The following is an 18,572-nucleotide window of genomic DNA, read 5'->3' on the forward strand; positions in this document are numbered from 1 at the left end:
GTTGGTCGCGAATCGCGACACACATGCATAAATTGTCTGCAAGCTTTTGACTCTGTGGAATGGAATGGAATGGAATGGAATGAGATTTTTAGAGCGCATGGCTGCCCGAGAGCGTCCCAGCGCTGACAGAAAATCTGGATGGGTCAGGCGGAAGCGAAAGGTGGTTAGGGGAACAGCCAGGTCTTTAAAAGCTTACGGAAGGTGAAAAGGTTGGGTTGGGCACGGAGGTCCAGTGGAAGGGCATTCCACATCCTGGACGCCTGATAGGAAAACCGCCGTCCTCCGGAGCGAGCTTTCTTGATCCTAGGTATTTGGGTAAGGTGGGCATTAGAGGAGCGAAGAGTTCTGGTCGTGGTATGAGGGACCACGAGGTCTTTAAGGATGGGCGGGGCTTTACCAAAAAGGATTTTGTGAGTTAGGCATAGGGCCTTAAACTGGACCCTTTGCTCCACGGGCAGCCAGTGGAGAGCACTGATAGCTGGTTTGGCAGAACAGCAATTTTGTGTGCCTGTGAGAATCCGAGCAGCAGCATTTTGCACTACCTGCAATCTGGCTATGACTTTTTTAGGTGAACCAAGATATAGGGCATTTCCATAGTCCAGTCTGGACAGGATAAGGCCCTGTAAGAGTAGCTTTCTTGACTGGAAAGGAATCAGATGGAGGATCTTACGAGAGGTACGAAGTAAGCCAAAGCAGGTTCCGGCCGTTTTCCTTGCCTGGGTGTTTAGGGTCAGATTATGGTCCAACCAAATCCCCAAGCTTTTGATGTCGGTTTTAGGGGTTGGGGGGGGGGGGCCATGCACGGGGGCCATAGAGATTCCGGTCGGAAGTGAGACTGGTTGCCCATCACCATAAGCTCCGTTTTATCCCCATTGAGTTTTAGATGGGAGGCGTTCATCCAGCTGACTATGTCCCCCAGGCAGGAGTGCAGGTCGATGGTAAGATTATCTGGCCGACTGAGGGAGACAACCAGCTGAGTGTCGTCCGCGTAGGTCAGGAGTTTAATACCATGGGGGACGACAAATTTTTCCAGGGGCGACATATACACGTTGAAGAGTGTCGGGCTCAAAGACGAGCCCTGGGGCACTCCGCAACATTAAATGTTGGGCAGTGTGGTGCATTTTGATTATAGGAAGATGAAGACCTCCTGATGTAATTGCTGCTTACAGTCTAGTAATCACAACTCTTAGTAGGTCACTCTCCCAAATATAGTCTATATTTGTTGATCAATTACCTGAAGTTGAGTTGAGGGAATTCAACTTTGAGCATACCAAGAATGCAATTGAAGCAGGATGGGAAAATCCTTTTTAGGTCGAGCCTAGCGCAGCGCGCAGCGCGCATGCGCTGTACTGCTCTACTTTATGTAAGGGGCTTCAGAAAGCTCACCACACGCTCATGCATGTGGTCAGCTTTTGTTACAGGCTATTGGGCTTGCGTGCATCTTTGTAAGAAAGACAGCACACAATTGGGCAAAGGCGGGTGCATGTCCCGCCTTTGCTCCGCCCACGGCCTATTGCTTGCGGTTACCCGCACGGGCGACATCTGTTTGTAATTACCGTGCACAGACTCGTGCGCGATAATAGGAAACAGATGTCTCGGTGTAACGCGCGCGTGCACCACTCGTTAAAAATCTATTGCCTACTTCCTGCCTAGTTTTAACTATGTCACGTTATCCTATATTATAAGACTATATAATTATACGAAGTTGGCTGTTTAGCCCTGTACCTCCAAAGGAAATATATTGCTGCAAATGTTTCTAATATTGCTCTGTCCCGCTTGTGTCATGCCGTATGCGTATGTATGTATTTGATATTTTTACAATACCACTTACCCAAATTAATCAATATTACAAACGCAACATTCAGCAGTAAATACATGCTTGCGAAGTTGTTGCTACACACTGGAGTGTGCAGGCAGCTGTCGTAATTAAGTATAGAAAATAATACAAGATGAATACCCATATTCTAAGAAGGGTGGGCTTTTTAGCCGCGCCCCTTTCCATTCATAGCCGTCCCTTCAGAGCAGGACTGCCTTCTCCTTGGGAGTGAGTGACTTCACACTCATCTGCAGACTATTACCGGCCGTGAGCAGGCACCATGGCGAAGAGCGGCCGTGCATTAAGGAAAGTGATCACCGGCTCGGCAGAGTGCCCGGCTCACGGCAGTGTGATGGTTGTGTGGAGCGCCTCCGTTACCGGGTATTGTGATCATGCTCGGCGTTTATAGACAAGCCTTTGTTAGTGCAAAGTGTGTGGTGTATTTATACTGGCACCTCCATGTCTCGTGACTGTAAGAGAGCCCCTCGCTGTGCGCAAGAATGCACTGTGCAAGCAGGTTTTAATGCGGGCCCCGGAGGTATTTCATGTTGGTCGGAGATGGTTTACTGTCTGGGTATAGATTTGGTATAGGTGCTCTCTTGACTGGGGGAGGGTGCACTTCGCATATGAATTGATAGTTGTGCTTCTCACAGACCGGTGTACTTTGTGTGTGGGTGGGGTGGGTAAAGAGTCTTGCTTTAATTGGAGGCGCGGATGACCGAAACATTTAAACGAGAGCCGGGAGGGGGCTGGTAAGGAAAAGTGGCCATAAATATTCTAAGGCATATCTTTTGACAGGTCACTTTGTCATGTTACCAGAGATTTGTGTCCTATTGCATTGACAGTACACACTTGCAGAACTAGGGGCTTAGATAACAACCTTAGCCCTCAGGTCTTGAGGTATCATTTACAGACCAGCAACGACTTTCAGTTTCACTAGGAAAGTCTGCAGGGTCCATGCTGGTAATATTTCTTCTATATATTTGGTTGTGTGTCTGGCTGTTGGGCTTTACGTGGCTTTCGAAAGACTTGTGTGTGTGTGTTGCCCGACGCGCGGTATGTTAAGAGCGATCAGATGACTCCATGTCACTGGGACACAACTTGCCGAGTTCTGGGTTTTGAGTTAACATATGTGTGCCTCCATTTTAATTGAGCCAGTTGGACCAACACACCTGACGACAATGATGGGTAAAAGCTAAGTCCATGATTAGTCAAGTGGTGTCCCTGTGATATGGAACCATCTGCTCACTGGGTATGTGCATGGATAGCTGTGATTAGAGTGTTCCTGCCCTCACACAGTCCCATTAAATCTACCTAGCTGTGCGGTGTTGCTGTAGTATGCTGTGTGTTGTCTGTGGAAAGGGATATTTTCATTTGATGAAAGAAGTACTGTTGTGCTCCTAATGAATTCCTTTACAGATTGTGATTGTTTACTTGTGGTTCAGTGTTACCTAGCTATATGGTATATTGCAACATAGTCTGATATGTATTCAGTGTTAGTTATGTTTAATATCTTCTGTTGGTTGTGTTTGTTGCCTAAAAGAACAGTTGTGTGAGCCCCAACCTAAAAGTAACAGTAACAACCCTATCTTTGCGGCTTGAACAAGTGCAGGCGCTGTAATTGTGCAGTTGTGTACCATTTATGCCAGTGTTTCCCAAACTGTGAGTCGCGGCCCACTGTGCAAGCTGGTTTTTGTTTGTTAGCAAAAGTCCAAGCAACAAATAAAGATGCCTTCAAATGTTGTATTTTTGTGTATGTGAGTGCGAGAGGAAACTGCAATGTGGGAAACCTGTTCTCGATGTGTAGATGAAACCTGCATCCTACACCCCCTTCACCCCACCCATCCCGATAATGTCCATCATTTTGTCTTTTGAAAACGGAAACGTTTTTCACAAACCTTCACCAACACGCCACAAGGGGGCAGCATGGATAGCACCTTCCAAGTATCCATAAAACAAGCATTGGCATAGCCAATAGGTCTTGCCTTTGGGACCTTATAAGTGTTTAGCTATGCAACAGTTGATGTTGCACCAAGGATATTGGCTGCATAACTAAATACTTATAAGGTCCCAAAAGCGAGACCTATTGGCTATGCCAATGCTTGTTATTCTTTGTCCCTGCCCTGTAAGAAATCCTCCTTGTTGCATCTGCTCAACCAGCAAATCGGAGTTCTCTTCAACCATCCTTTGAATGTTCTTGAATTTATTCTGTGTCCACTTGAATCAGTAACCATGGAGAGGATTTGCCACGGTGTACAGTGTCATTGGCATGATCTAGTTGACCTTGTATCCAGAGAAGGTGGCGAACACGCGACCTGTCTCTGTTTGTACTAGAACAGACATTTCCGGGGAAGCTAGCATTAGAAGGACATCATCTACGTAAACATTCATTGGAATAGCAAGCCCGCACTGTCTGTAAGGTAATGTTGTAAGATTGGAAGGTCAAGGCTGATAATCCGCTCCTAAAGCTGCTATCACTGCTCCCACTAAGTCTCTTTACTTTCTGCCTCTGGTTGTGACATACGGGGCTCCTGCATCAGTACAAGATCGTGTTTATTAGACCCAAAGTAATTCAATATTCCTTTCGCTATTCATAACTTGGGAGGTCATAAGAAGAGTATTTTTTGTTGTATGCATACTTTCTGGTAGGTAGAAGATAGACATTTATAGTACCACATTCACACACACCCTGCCCATCCTTGCTTCATGGTGACCCAAAGATTCAACAACTTACTGCCGCGTGGATCCTCCAATATTCAATATTCAGCTGCCTCTCCTCCGTCTCTCTGGTCAAGACGGCACCAAACCCAGTAGGGGTAGAGGAACTGACCTGGACTGGTTTAGAGAGTGGACAAAGGCTTGCCTTCCACCTACAGGCTGGAACTGCGCATAAGGTGGACCCTACAGATCTGTCCTGAGAACACTCGTGGACCTGTATGGATCAGATGAAGGACTTCCCTGCCTTCTGAAGAACTGAAGGAAGACTGGACCTGCTTGCCTTGAACCTATGACTCCAAAAGTTACCCAGTGGTAAATTGGCTGACCTATCTGAGCTACAGGGATGCAATGAGATTCCAGATGCCTTGCTGGGCTCAGCTGGGGTAAGTCCTTCCCCCTAAGTGGTGCCCCCAGGTCCTGGACCCACAGCTGGTGCTTTCGTCCTGCCCACAAAAAAAAACTGTAACAGAAAATGAGTAGGAGACTGTAACCATCATCAAGTCAAAGCTGTTGTCGTGGAATTGCTAGTCAAGTTCACATTGCTAGTTTGCCCTGCTGAAGCAGATATGACTTCTAGAAAAGTTTAGAAGTCCGAACGTACAGAGCTTCAGCAGAACTGATGCAGAGTGCAAGTTGGTAGATTTCCCTAAATAGTCACTGAGTAAGAACCACCTGGCATAAAATATATCACTCTGACAATCATCAATGAATAAAACAATGTTATTTCTACTCACATATTACTTTAAAAGAAAAAAAAATAAAGCCATTAATATAAATATTGTGGGGTTATGAAAACTTTTGCTTCGCTGTGTGAAAACAGCGATGCAACAGCTTTCACTGCGCCCTCCTTGCGAAATGATTGATGCGTCGTATTAACTGTATGAAGCATCATGTCGCAAGGAATGACAGATACGTCAGTTTTACTGATGGATCTGTCGGCGCAAAACTGACAAATTGCTGGAGTTGTGTTGGAAGCATGGCCAAACTCCAGCAATGCAGGGGGAGGGCTATGATTATAGCACTGCGTCAGTCTTACTCCTGTTGTGAGGCAGGCGTAAGATATTGATGCAATGGCGTCCAAGAAGTCGCACACTGAAATCTCATAGATTTCAATGCACCACTTCTACGAGGAAACGCCCACCCTGAAAACATTATACCTGTTGCAGGTATAATGTGATGCAGGGGTTTACAAAGTGACATATCTGCCTGGATGCGTCACTTTGTAAATAGGGCGCAACGTGGCACATATTTTTGCCGCTTGTGCGCATCAAAATGTGAATAAATAAGGCCCTGTATGTATGTTATTTATTAATCCTTAAAATGTTCTGCAGTCCTGTACTAATCAAGATGAAGGGTGCAAATAAAACAGTCAAACTGTAATATTCAGCTCAAAGGGCATTATTACAGTGTAGTTGAAAAAGGAATGCACCTTCCTGCACAGACTTTTCAAGACACATTAGCTCTATCTGCTAATGTCAAGCTGGTTTAACAGTATCTGTGCTTGAGTTTAAAATCTGCTGGGATTTAACATCCTTCACTTGTGCCTTTAGTTTTGAATGTTTTACTCATGTCAGAGTGTACACAGTCAAATGATCTTTACAACTCTCTGTCTACTTGTCATTTATAGTACTGCCTATCATTGTATGGCATTCTAAAGCCTGTTGCAAAGTCTTCAAAATATATCAAGACAATACCTGTCTTTGCTCTTGTGTGCAACTTGCTATGACTGTGAATCCAGGCAGCAGCAGATGACATGGGCCCAGCCCATATCAACAGCTCATAGCTATGACTGGCTCTGTGTGAATCATACAGAGCATCGCTTTTCAGCATGAAACGGGGTCTGTACAGGTTAATGTTGGAGATGGCCATCCATTTCAGGAACAAAGTCCCATTCATGGCCATCCATTTCAGGTACAAAGTCCCGGTCATGGCCATCCATTTCAGGAACAAAATCCCGTTCATGGCCATCCATTTCAGGAACAAAGTCCCGGTCATGGCCATCCATTTCAGGAACAGTCCTGGTCATGGCCATCCATTTCAGGAACAAAGTCCCGCTCATGGCCATCCATTTCAGGAACAAAGTCCCGGTCATGACCATCCATTTCAGGAACAAAGTCCCGTTCATGGCCATCCATTTCAGGAACAACGTCCTGGTCATGGCCATACATTTCAGGAACAAAGTCCTGGTCATGGCCATCCATTTCAGGAACAAAGTCCCGTTCATAGCCATCCATTTCAGGAACAAAGCCCAGTCATGGCCATCCATTTCAGGAAGAAAGCCCCGTTCATGGTCATCCATTTCAGGAACAAAGTCCGGTCTTGGCCATCCATTTCAGGAACAAAGTCCTGGTCATGGCCATCCATTTCAGGAACAAAGTCCCGTTCATGGCCATCCATTTCAGGAACAAAGTCCCGTTCATGGCCATCCACTTCAGGAACAAAGACCCGTTCATGGCTATCCATTTCAGGAACAAAGTCCCGTTCATGGCCATCCATTTCAGGAACAACTTCCCGTTCATAGCCATCCATTTCAGGAACAAAGTCCCGTTCATGGCCATCCATTTCAGGAACAAAGTCCCGTTCATGGCCATCCATTTCAGGAACAAAGTCCCGGTCATGGCCATCCATTTCAGGAACAAAGTCCCGGTCATGGCCATCCATTTCAGGAACAAAGTCCCGTTCATGGCCATCCATTTCAGGAACAAAGTCCTGGTCATGGCCATCCATTTCAGGAACAATGTCCTGGTCATGGCCATCCATTTCAGGAACAAAGTCCCAGTCATGGCCATCCATTTCAGGGACAAAGTCCCGTTCATGGCCATCCATTTCAGGAACAAAGTCCCGGTCACGGCCATCCATTTCAGGAACTAAGTCCCGGTCACGGCCATCCATTTCAGGAACAAAGTCCCGTTCATGGCCATCCATTTCAGGAACAAAGTCCCGTTCATGGCCATCCATTTCAGGAACAAAATCCCGTTCATGGCCATCCATTTCAGGAACAAAAACCCCCGGTCATGGCCATCAATTTCAGGAACAAAGTCCCGGTCATGGCCATCCATTTCAGGAATAAAGTCCTGGTCATGGCCATCCATTTCAGGAACAAAGTCCCGGTCATGGCCATCCATTTCAGGAACAAAATCCTGGTCCTGGTCATGGGCATACATTTCAGGGACAAAGTCCCGGTCATGGCCATCCATTTCCAAGTTCATCTGCTGTCACTCTCTCAACTTAAAATGGCTTTTTTCTGTTAGTTACTTTCTTGACAATGTTCCTTCACACAAGGCTCTTGTATCACTTAGAACACATGAATGTCTTTGTACAACACTTAGGCCTAGTTAACGATAGATGCATGCATGCAATTGGAATATTGATCTAGTCTCATCATAATCCATTGCCAATTCAGAGGCCTTCTATGAAATGAGCATTTCAGAAGCTGATAATTCTGCAGTAGCTGCACCACATTACATAAAATAAATATTCTTGCGCTCAGCATGAGTAAAAGAGTTTATAAAAATATATATAGTGATTTCCCCAAAATCACATTTTTTAAAATAGCTTTATTGCAAAAACTGAGTAGTATTAACTTTGATTTCTGAAATACAAATACATTGATAGCATATTTACTACTGGAACACAGTCAGAGATATAGGAGTGGTACAGATGAGTGTACATTATATATCTAAGGGTCATGAAAACATTGAGAATCAACTATTAAACAAATGTAATGAAAAAGAAGAGCCTTTCAGTTTACTTACTTGACATCCTTTTTTTCCTTTGGAGACTGATTAAGAGGGATCTGAAATAAACTGCACAGTACACTTATTTAATGAATTGGACAAACCATGAATGCATTGAAAAGCATTGGTATAGCACAGATATGCAAAGCTAGACAGATTAAATGATTGCCCCTATGTAGGAAGCTGGCTCTGAATATACTATACCAAAGCAAGGTATAGTGTGCACAGAGTCCAGGGGATCCCCAGAGGTGTCATGTGCACAGTCCAGGGGATCCCCAGAGGTGTAGTGTGCACAGAGTCCAGGGGATCCCCAGAGATGTCGTGTGCACAGTCCAGGGGATCCCCAGAGGTGTAGTGTGCGCAGACTCCAGGGAGTCCCTAGAGGTACAGCAGAGGCTAAATTAGGTAATCACCAACAGCTCTCTTTATGGTAGCATGGGCGAGCAGTTAGGCTTATCCAGAGGGTGTGTCAAGCACTTATTGTATTCACTCAATCAAGGACTGATTACACACACTGAGAGGCTGAATCCAGACCAATTGGGTGAGTGTAAAAAAGGTATACTTGTGTTTTATTTCTAGAACCAAGGACTCGGTACAGGTAGGTAAAATATACTTTCATTGTAAACCTTCACACAGAAACGCAACTGAGGATGGATTTGGAATTGTTACCAGGTGTGAAACCTCTGCCCAGGAAAGGCTTCGTTTCTGGGCCCATGGAGCGAAGGCTCCAACCCCAGGGGTCCAGAAACGTCTCTCGTGGTGGAAGGCTGGTGTTTACCAGACAGAGAACCAAAAGAGATGCTAGTTGTTTTTCAGGGGCCATCTCTAAGATGCCCGTTGAGTGCATTTTACATTAAATCTGGAATAAGTGTGGGTTGATTATGCTGAGACATTTGCTACCAAAGCCTTTATGGTGCTGTGGAGATTGTAAGGGCAAACCCCAGACCATATACTCTTTTTATGGCTTTACTTCACTTACAATGCCTAATAATGGATTTAGACCGTGTAGGGGTAAAGTGCTCATGCAACTGTAACCTCACCAGAGGCATAGTGTACCCAGCTAGAGGGGTGGCTTACCAATACCATAGGTAGTGGGTTTCAGGTATGACACACATACAGGCACACAGGTATGTGTGCCATTTTCACTCTTCACTCTGCACCAAAACATGCATCCTGAAATGGCAGTGTGTGGGTGTTGAGGTACAGAGCCTCCAAGGGTGGCACAATATGTGCTGCAGGCCTTAGAGGTGTTGCCTGGTCACAGTGCCCTTGGTGCCCATGATATCTTTTACAAGGGGCTTACCAGTGGGTAGAGAGATGACAATTGAGGTAAAAAGGTACAATTTTGGGAACGAACACAGGCCCTGGGAACCTGATTGGCAGGGACCCAGGGCACATCAAGTCAGGGTCCATCAGAAATCTGGCAAAAAGTGGTGGGGTACTGCAACTGAAACCCACTTTCCTACACTCTTGTTTTCTGTTTTTCTTTTATAAACTAAACATCTAAATGGGCACAGAACAAACTTTAATGCTGAACATAGCACAAAATATGCCTCAATTAAGTAAAAAAAGAAATGCATTGATGGAACAGGACTGTCACCTAAAAATATATGCATCAATGTTTTACTTTGACTCTGCCATGGCTTAAACTTCAAAGCAGAACACATTGAAGAAACTGCTGGGCCAAGTTAAATATTAAATGACTGAGATTGATCTCAATTTCACATAGATTCAGTATTTAGGGAGATGGCTGATAAGTCAGAATGTTTTTAAAGGTGGTGGGAGGGGATAGAAGGAAAATGGAATCTGCTTCATTGGACAAACCTAAACAGTGTTTCAGTGCTTCATCAATAGTGCAGCCGACCGCTGTGAAATGGTAAGCATCGGACAGCAATCCAATCAATTGTTCTCATAGCCAGCCGAGCTATGTAATAGAGGTAGGACCACAGAGAACTGAGGGTTGATTTAACAATGTGGCCACCTGAGAGTAACCAGACTCAAGCCTGAAGTAAACCTGATGCCGTCCCTCAGTATGGTTTTCTAACATACACAAAGAATTCTTGGAAGTTTGCTTTAAAAGTAATTTTCATTAATTGATGAAATTCTAGGGTCAAGGGGATTTAAGGATTTGAAACAAACTTCAATGAGTTATTGGAAAAGGCGGACAAGAAGGGGGGAATCGATTGTCACAGGTAATGGGATGGTCCTATACTGGATAACGTGAAGTATGTACACAAAAGAAACAGTATTTAGCGGTGCCACAGGTTAGGGAAATTCCCTATACCCTCTAATGTAGACCCTAGCGTCTGCTTATGAAACAACACACGTCCTATGCACACGCATACAAGTTAAAAGACAGTACAACTCAGTTTCTGTTAAATTGAGGATGAAGAAACTTTTTTCCTTTTGATTAATGTTTACTTTTAATTATGGTTGCTCTACAGGCCAGCCAACACGTGTTTCGTCAGTGGGTTATTAAACCCGTGACTGCTTCAGGGCTGGAAACAACATAGAAAATAAACGCGTGTCATAAGATAATTTACGGGGATGGAATACATACAAATCATACACCTTTGATAAGGTTACAATCAAGGGTGTTCATGGGCATAACATGTGATGAGCAAAGGGGAAGCACCATGACTTATATTTGAGTTAAATGTGAGGTTTGTGTAAGCACAAGAGAGGGGCACTAGGATTAGTGAACATAAGAAAAACATCTTGGTGTCCGCATGCACGGTTCGCTGGTGCATGTGTGATCTAAACATCTGATCATACAGAAAGGGGCAAGTGCAAAATATTGTGCAGAGATTGTTGTGAAATGTTATTATGGAGTGAGATCTTTGTCATGTATCAGAATCCTAACTCGAGTGTGGTAAGTGTCGGATCTCTTTAAAAACTAGTGCAATCAATCCTTTGTTCATTTAGGAATTTGCATGCTGCCGTGATTCTAGGAGCTAGGGGGGCGAATGTGTGTAGTGATGGGATGACAATACATCTAACAAGCATTTACAATGCAATGGTCTCCGCATTGTTAAAGTTAGAGCTATTGGCATTGCTCATGACATTATTTCTGTTTATGTTTTTGTTTTTAAAACATTTAAAGAAACGGCATTGTTATTTACAATGTCAATAGCATAATCTCTCTCAAATGCGAGACCTATTGCATTTGCACCCACACACAGAGCCACACACACAAAGCCACCCACACACACAGAGCCACCCACACATAGCCACCTACACAGAGCTATTCACATAGAGCAACCCACACACAAATAGAGCCACCCACACAGAGCCACCTACACACACACACAGAGTTACCCACACACAGACAGAGCCACCCACGCATAGATCCACCTACAAAAAAAGCCACCCACACAGAGCAACACACATAGAGGCACACACATACACACACACACATAGAGCCTCCCACACACACACAGAGCCACCCACACACACAGAGAGCCACACACACAAAGCCACACACACAGAGCCACACATACATACACAGAGCCACATACACACACAGCCACACACACATACAGAACCAGACTTTAATGAAAATATCCAGGCTATACCTTAAAAACAAGTACCTGCCTGGGAGGGAAGCTGGAGAATTTGCATGAGGAGCTCTGCACCTGATTTGTGTGGGGTGGGACACCTTGCAGTTGCTGCTCTGTCTGGAGGAGATGAAGGACTGAAGTGTTCTTCCTCCTTTTATGTTTAAGCACGTGGAGAGCGTTGTACTTTCTTATCTGGTGGAGAAGAAATCTGCCCGTGTGCCAGGAGGTGAGCAGCAAGCACTTTTATGGGGCAATCCCCCGTCACTAACATCAGAGTGTCTTTTCTGAGGGACCGGGGCGGTAGCACGAGATGCCTGGCGCATGCCACAAGTCGCCCCACAGGTTTTGGGGCCTGGGGGGGAGAGCGTTGGTGTGAAGGGGCCCTCCCCCTTCTCTAGCCTCTTGCGCAAGAGCCCACATGGGCGATAGGTCTGCTGAGAAGGAGCCACATCAGCGTCTCCCGACGTGCCCCCAGGCTGGGAAGAAGTTGCTTGGCAATCGGCCGAAGCAGAGGGGAGCCCCGCCCATCCCTGGGAGTGCAAAGGCTCAAACCTGGAAGTTGTGGCAGCTGTGGAGACTATGGAGAGTCAGTCACCATCCTGACGACTGGGGACTCCGCCCTGCCTGGCTGGCCACCAAGGAGGTGTTGTCCTCTGACAGAAACGAGTTGAGGAGGAGCACCGGCACGGGTCCCACTTCGCAGCCTCAGCTGCATCCTGATTTGCTCAGCCCCCAGTGACTGGTGAGTGGGGGCTGAGGTTCACCGTGTGGCAGCGGCACCGCTTTTGTGGGTTGCTGCCCTACAAATCTGCACAGAGTGGTAGAGTGCATTCCTGGTCTGATTTGGCTGCACCTCACTTTGGTGGCATACGGGCCGAGGGCCCGACTAACTTTTACAGATAGCATTGCACCGGAGCGGTGCAGACAACCCAAACATACGCCGGGGTGGCTCCCTCCTTACTTTGGGAGCACTTGTCTCCCTGATGGGCATTGTAGGATGAGACCTCAATGGAGACTTCTGCTGGGAAAGTTACCTGAGTGCATAAACTTACTGCATAGCCTGTGACAGGAGCACAGGCATGACGCCGTCCTTAATTTAGTGGCTCCACGATAATTGATGACCAGTGCAACGTGCATGTATTTTACAGTAGTGCACTAAATGTGATATCATGTAACATCGGAATTGTTTGACATGTCCCAGCACACACCGCGGGGTCCCGTGTGTTCTTTCCTCGCCTGGATGTGTCCATCAGCAACAAAAAGAATCATGTGAAAGCGGAGTGCATGGTGTTTTGTTCGGGGCTCTTTTTAAAAATATGTACAAAATATGTTGCTAGATATCAGAAATCAGTGCGTACTTTTACCTGACACAAATGGTGGACAATCTTTTTTGTCCGATTTACTTTCCATCACTAAACTTGCTTAGCCTGGAAGTAGCGCGTAAGTAACGCCAAGCAGCGCTATGTGCTGCTTTTCATGACTTAGCGCCAAGGGGGCGTACCACGGGTGGAGCATGGGTGATCCTGTGCAACCACCCAAGGTTTCTCACACGAAACCCAATTTACTAAATAAAGTTGACAGGGTTTAGCGTCAGAAAACCGCACACTTTTGAAGTAGGCACTATGAGGGGAAATGTTTTAATTTCTCCTTCCTTTTCCAATTGTGCATGTGTGCGGCACAGCACAGCACCAAGACAAAGAAGGAAAATAGTTGAAGTGAGTCTCAGCATAGTATCCTTCCAGTACAAAACCTATGCTGGACTCACGGAGACACCTGTGCACCAATGCTGGACTCACGGAGACACCCTTGCACCTATGCTGGAGTCACGGAGACACCCTTGCACCTATGCTGGACTCATGGAGACACCCTTGCACCAATGCTGGAGTCACGGAGACACCCTTGCACCTATGCTGGAGTCACAGAGACACCCTTGCACCTATGCTGGTCTCACGGAGACACCCTTGCACCTATGCTGGAGTCACGGAGACACCCTTGCACCTATGCTGGAGTCACGGAGACACCCTTGCATCTATGCTGGAGTCACGGAGACACCCTTGCACCTATGCTGGAGTCACAGAGACACCCTTGCACCAATGCTGTACTCACGGAGACACCCTTGCACCAATGCTGGAGTCACAGAGACACCCTTGCACCTATACTGGACTCACGGAGACACCCTTGCACCTATGCTGGAGTCACGGAGACCCCCTTGCACCTATGCTGGAGTCACGGAGACACCCTTGCACCAATGCTGGAGTCACGGAGACACCCTTGCACCTATGCTGGACTCACGGAGACACCCTTGCACCTATGCTGGACTCACGGAGACACCCTTGCACCTATGCTGAAGTCACAGAGACACCCTTGCACCTATGCTGGACTCACGGAGACACCCTTGCACCTATGCTGAAGTCACGGAGACACCCTTGCACCAATGCTGGACTCACGGAGACACCCTTGCACCTATGCTGGACTCACGGAGACACCCTTGCACCTATGCTGGACTCACGGAGACACCCTTGCACCTATGCTGGAGTCACGGAGACACCCTTGCACCAATGCTGGAGTCACGGAGACACCCTTGCACCTATGCTGGAGTCACAGAGACACCCTTGCACCTATGCTGGAGTCACGGAGACACCCTTGCACCTATGCTGGAGTCACGGAGACACCCTTGCACCTATGCTGGAGTCACGGAGACACCCTTGCACCTATGCTGGAGTCACGGAGACACCCTTGCACCTATGCTGGACTCACTGAGACACCCTTGCACCTATGCTGGAGTCACGGAGACACCCTTGCACCAATGCTGGACTCACGGAGACACCCTTGCACCTATGCTGGACTCACGGAGACACCCTTGCACCTATGCTGAACTCACGGAGACACCCTTGCACCTATGCTGGAGTCACGGAGACACCCTTGCACCAATGCTGGAGTCACGGAGACACCCTTGCACCTATGCTGGAGTCACAGAGACACCCTTGCACCAATGCTGGAGTCACGGAGACACCCTTGCACCAATGCTGGAGTCACGGAGACACCCTTGCACCTATGCTGGACTCACGGAGACACCCTTGCACCAATGCTGGAGTCACAGAGACACCCTTGCACCTATGCTGGACTCACGGAGACACCCTTGCACCTATGCTGGAGTCACGGAGACACCCTTGCACCTATGCTGGACTCACCCTTGCACCTATGCTGGACTCACCCTTGCACCTATGCTGGACTCACGGAGACACCCTTGCACCTATGCTGGAGTCACGGAGACACCCTTGCACCTATGCTGGACTCACGGAGACACCCTTGCACCTATGCTGGAGTCACGGAGACACCCTTGCACCTATGCTGGAGTCACTGAGACACCCTTGCACCTATGCTGGACTCACGAAGACACCCGTGCACCATGGCATAGAGTCTCCGTGGCACACAGCAGCTGATTTCAGCCCCGGCGCTAAGGAAAGGGCAGGAGAGTGTCCTATTTATGGTATATTTGGCGCTCTCCTGCGTTCTCTTCACGCAGCGCAGCATTTGCGTCTGCTTCTCTGCGTGAGTGAAGAATGCCGCTGCCCGCGTCCCACGCAGTGGGACATCAGCAGGGCAGCTCTCTAGTGGCCGCCCGTCGCAGCCTTCCCCCTCCCCCTGCCTCGCGCGCGAGGCCGCGCCCAGGGAGGAGATCTCCCAATGAGTGTGGAGGTGGAGGAGGGCCGTTAGGGGGGCGAGGCTAGCCCCCCCCTACATAGGCTCGCCCAGTTCCTCCTCTGCTTCCTGCGCGCTCGCTCCTGCCCGGACACGCGTATTGGCGTATTCCCACCCTTTCCGCTTACCCTGCGTGGCAGAGACAGCGCGTTATTGGAATGTTTTAATGTTTTTCTTTTGCGTTGCAGGCGGGGTTACAGGGCGATCTGGAGGCAGACGGGTACAGTAAGGGTACCTCTGCGACAGGCGGTACAGTAAGGGTACCCCTGTCCGGCACAGAAAGGGTGCCCGAGCCAAGGTCCACGAGCCGAAGGGGGTTCTGGGAAGACCGCGACGGCGCCCCGTTAGTCCTTCGGGCGGTTGGGGGGCCTGACCAACCGGGGGTGTGCCACAACACGCTCCGCCCCTGTCAGAAGGGGCGGGAGTAGGAGACAGATCACGTGACCCAGTGGATGATCTGAAAATAAATATGTGCCGCACTGCCGGGCATCGACCCACCGTGCGTGCTGGCTCACCAGGCGGGTGGAGCAGCGAGGGGCTGCTTGCCCTGGATCGCCCGTAAGATAACCCATTTATCGTCATACTTATGTTGTATGAAATAAACCTGCAGCAGTTCTTCACCCACAATGAAAGTGTCAGTGTAATCCTTGGGCGACGTCTGTGCATGCGTGTTGAGTGGAGCGGATGATGGTGTGGTCACTAGGGGTCAATCTGCCCCTTCGTATTATCTACTTGCGCCTCTGGGCACCCCCTGGAGTCTGTGCACACTATACCCTACTTTGGTATAGTGCACACCGAGCCAGCGTCCTGCAGGGTTCATTACACATCCTCTCTCCGGTATTTAAACAGGTCCTTCCCTTTCTTAAGTGCCCGCACGCGCTGCCTATGCACACTTCGATTCACCCTGTAGCCATGTCTCACTTTTGTGGCAGGGATCGCTGGTCTTTTAATAAAAGCGCACGCGGCAAGGACACCAACATGCTTCTACAGCCATGGATATGTGTCATTGACAGACATACCACACACAGCGCGTCCATGTGCGTCTCATCACAGCACGTCACAGCTGCACGTCACATCCGTACCCAGATGCGTGTAGTGTCACAGACTCTGTTATAGTTCATTGAAACCCTCACAGACTCTGAAAGGCGCTCCACATATGCTCGTGACGGCCCCCGGCCATCACGCGTCACCGTCCGAATCCCGCCCACTAATTAAAATGCCTGAACAGTGTGAAACTTGCCGCATGCAAGGGGTTAACCGATTCTTCCAACCGTAAATTCACATACCACCCTGGAGACTCCTCTAAAGTGCTGGACAGACACAATCACAGCACACAATAGACAAGGATTCACAGCACCCAACAAACCCACGTGTAACATGCGAAAGACACACACACATCACACCCCACGTGCACACATACTCCGCAAGAGATACCCACACACCATCGATCGCTGCTTCTAGGAGCCCCCGACACAGACAGCTCCAAGGCATCTTCACACAACACAACGTGACCTGTAGCGACCTCTCTGAAGTCAGCTGTGTGTACAGCTCCTGCGAGCACCCACCAAACATCCGGCGAATACAACCCACATGGGGTTTTAAAAAGTGTCCCATGTCCACACATCACCCACGTACTGCTCAGACCCGCACTTACCACCAGCAGACCTTCACAATGAGTCACAGACTGTGGCTCGCCTGTACCACACCCTCATATCACCAGACCACAATAACACCGACCCTCCATCTAACAGAGCCTGGCAAAGCCCCCGCCCCGAGCCTCAGAAAGCACCAAGCAGACCATCAAGTGTCACTAAAAGCCCTTCACAAAGTGCCTCGTGCCCTGTGCGAGAGCCCTGGGCGCGGCTCCAAGCGTACACACACATGACAATCAAACGGCACAATTGATGCACGCAAGTCTCACGTATTACGGGTGTAGGTGCCCTGGTCTTCTGCGTGATGTGTGAGGGTAAGAAAGCAAACACTGCCACTTCTATGGGCCACCCCGCCCGCTGGGGACCCTCTAACACCACCAGAAACAGTGAACCCCGAAGGGTGGCGCCGACGCTCTTGGTCACTTTATTTTAAGTTCCTGCTGTAAACACTAAAGACACTGGCAGACACACCAGTGCCAGACACACACCAGTCAGTGGCAGACACACACACCAGTGCCAGACACACACCAGTGGCAGACACACACACCAGAACCAGACACACACACCAGAGCCAGTCACACACACACGTGCCAGACACACACACAAGTGGCAGACACACACACCCCCCCCCACCGAGCCATGCATTCTCCCTGTTGCAGCCCTCACAATATTTGTATGAGGCTTGCTACACAACGCCCTTGAACCCCCAGAGCGCCTGTGTGTGAGTGCAACCCGGGGACAGTGACACACACTGCACACAGCTCACCTGCTGCTGCCGCCTCCTGCTCCGTCCGTGTGTCTGTGACTCCTGCAAGTGCGGACAGACATCGGGTCTAGAAACAGCACTGCCGGGCTCCGCCCTCGCAAGGCGCAGTACTGCTGGTGGCCACACGAGGGCGCCAAGAGTCCACACAATGGCTGCACTATCACTTTCACACAAGTGCCTGCGCACGCTTGTATGCAGCGCCTCAGAGCTTTTTAGGTCTCGCCTGAGACAGCGCTTTAGCGCTGCTCTCGCGAGAGCTTTTGTAAATGGGGATCTGGAAGTGCAAACAGTGCTTTTCAGGCCTCCAAATACAGTGCATGTGCGCTGGGCGCGCGCACCATTTGGCGGCCTGAAAAGCACTGCCTGATCACTTCGCGGCCCCTTTGATGTCCTCAGTGAGCCGCGCGGCCACTGAGGACATCAAAGTGCACACCATTTGCCACCCCCTTCCTGCTTGTTATTGTTTCCTTTGATCCCTATCTTTCCCTTTCTCAATCTCACCCTCTCCCTGCCTTTTACAACTGCGGCCACACCACTGTGCCCGCCCCCACTCCCCCCTCCCACTCCCTCCTCGTCAACTTCAGTGCGCGCTTGTTCCTGTTTGCTTCATGCCTTAACGAC

General features: G+C 48.6%; 1 protein-coding gene across 1 annotated transcript in view; it reads right to left on the minus strand.

The window, feature by feature from the left end:
- LOC146829961 (GTPase IMAP family member 5-like) overlaps nt 1-18,036 on the minus strand; it is a 38,435-nt gene extending 20,399 nt beyond the window's left edge. Inside the window, exons 1-2 of the mRNA XM_085603997.1 lie at nt 17,952-18,036; nt 8,290-8,340 (exon numbers count right to left, since the gene is read on the minus strand). Of these exons, the coding sequence (XP_085460123.1) occupies nt 8,290-8,296 (7 nt within the window). The 5' untranslated portion in view covers nt 8,297-8,340; nt 17,952-18,036. The remainder of the gene's footprint in view (nt 1-8,289; nt 8,341-17,951) is intronic.
- Between the last annotated feature and the right edge of the window lie 536 nt (nt 18,037-18,572).

This window comes from Triturus cristatus, chromosome 5_1 (assembly GCF_964204655.1).
Source record: "Triturus cristatus chromosome 5_1, aTriCri1.1, whole genome shotgun sequence".
In the NCBI taxonomy this organism is placed as follows: domain Eukaryota; kingdom Metazoa; phylum Chordata; class Amphibia; order Caudata; family Salamandridae; genus Triturus; species Triturus cristatus.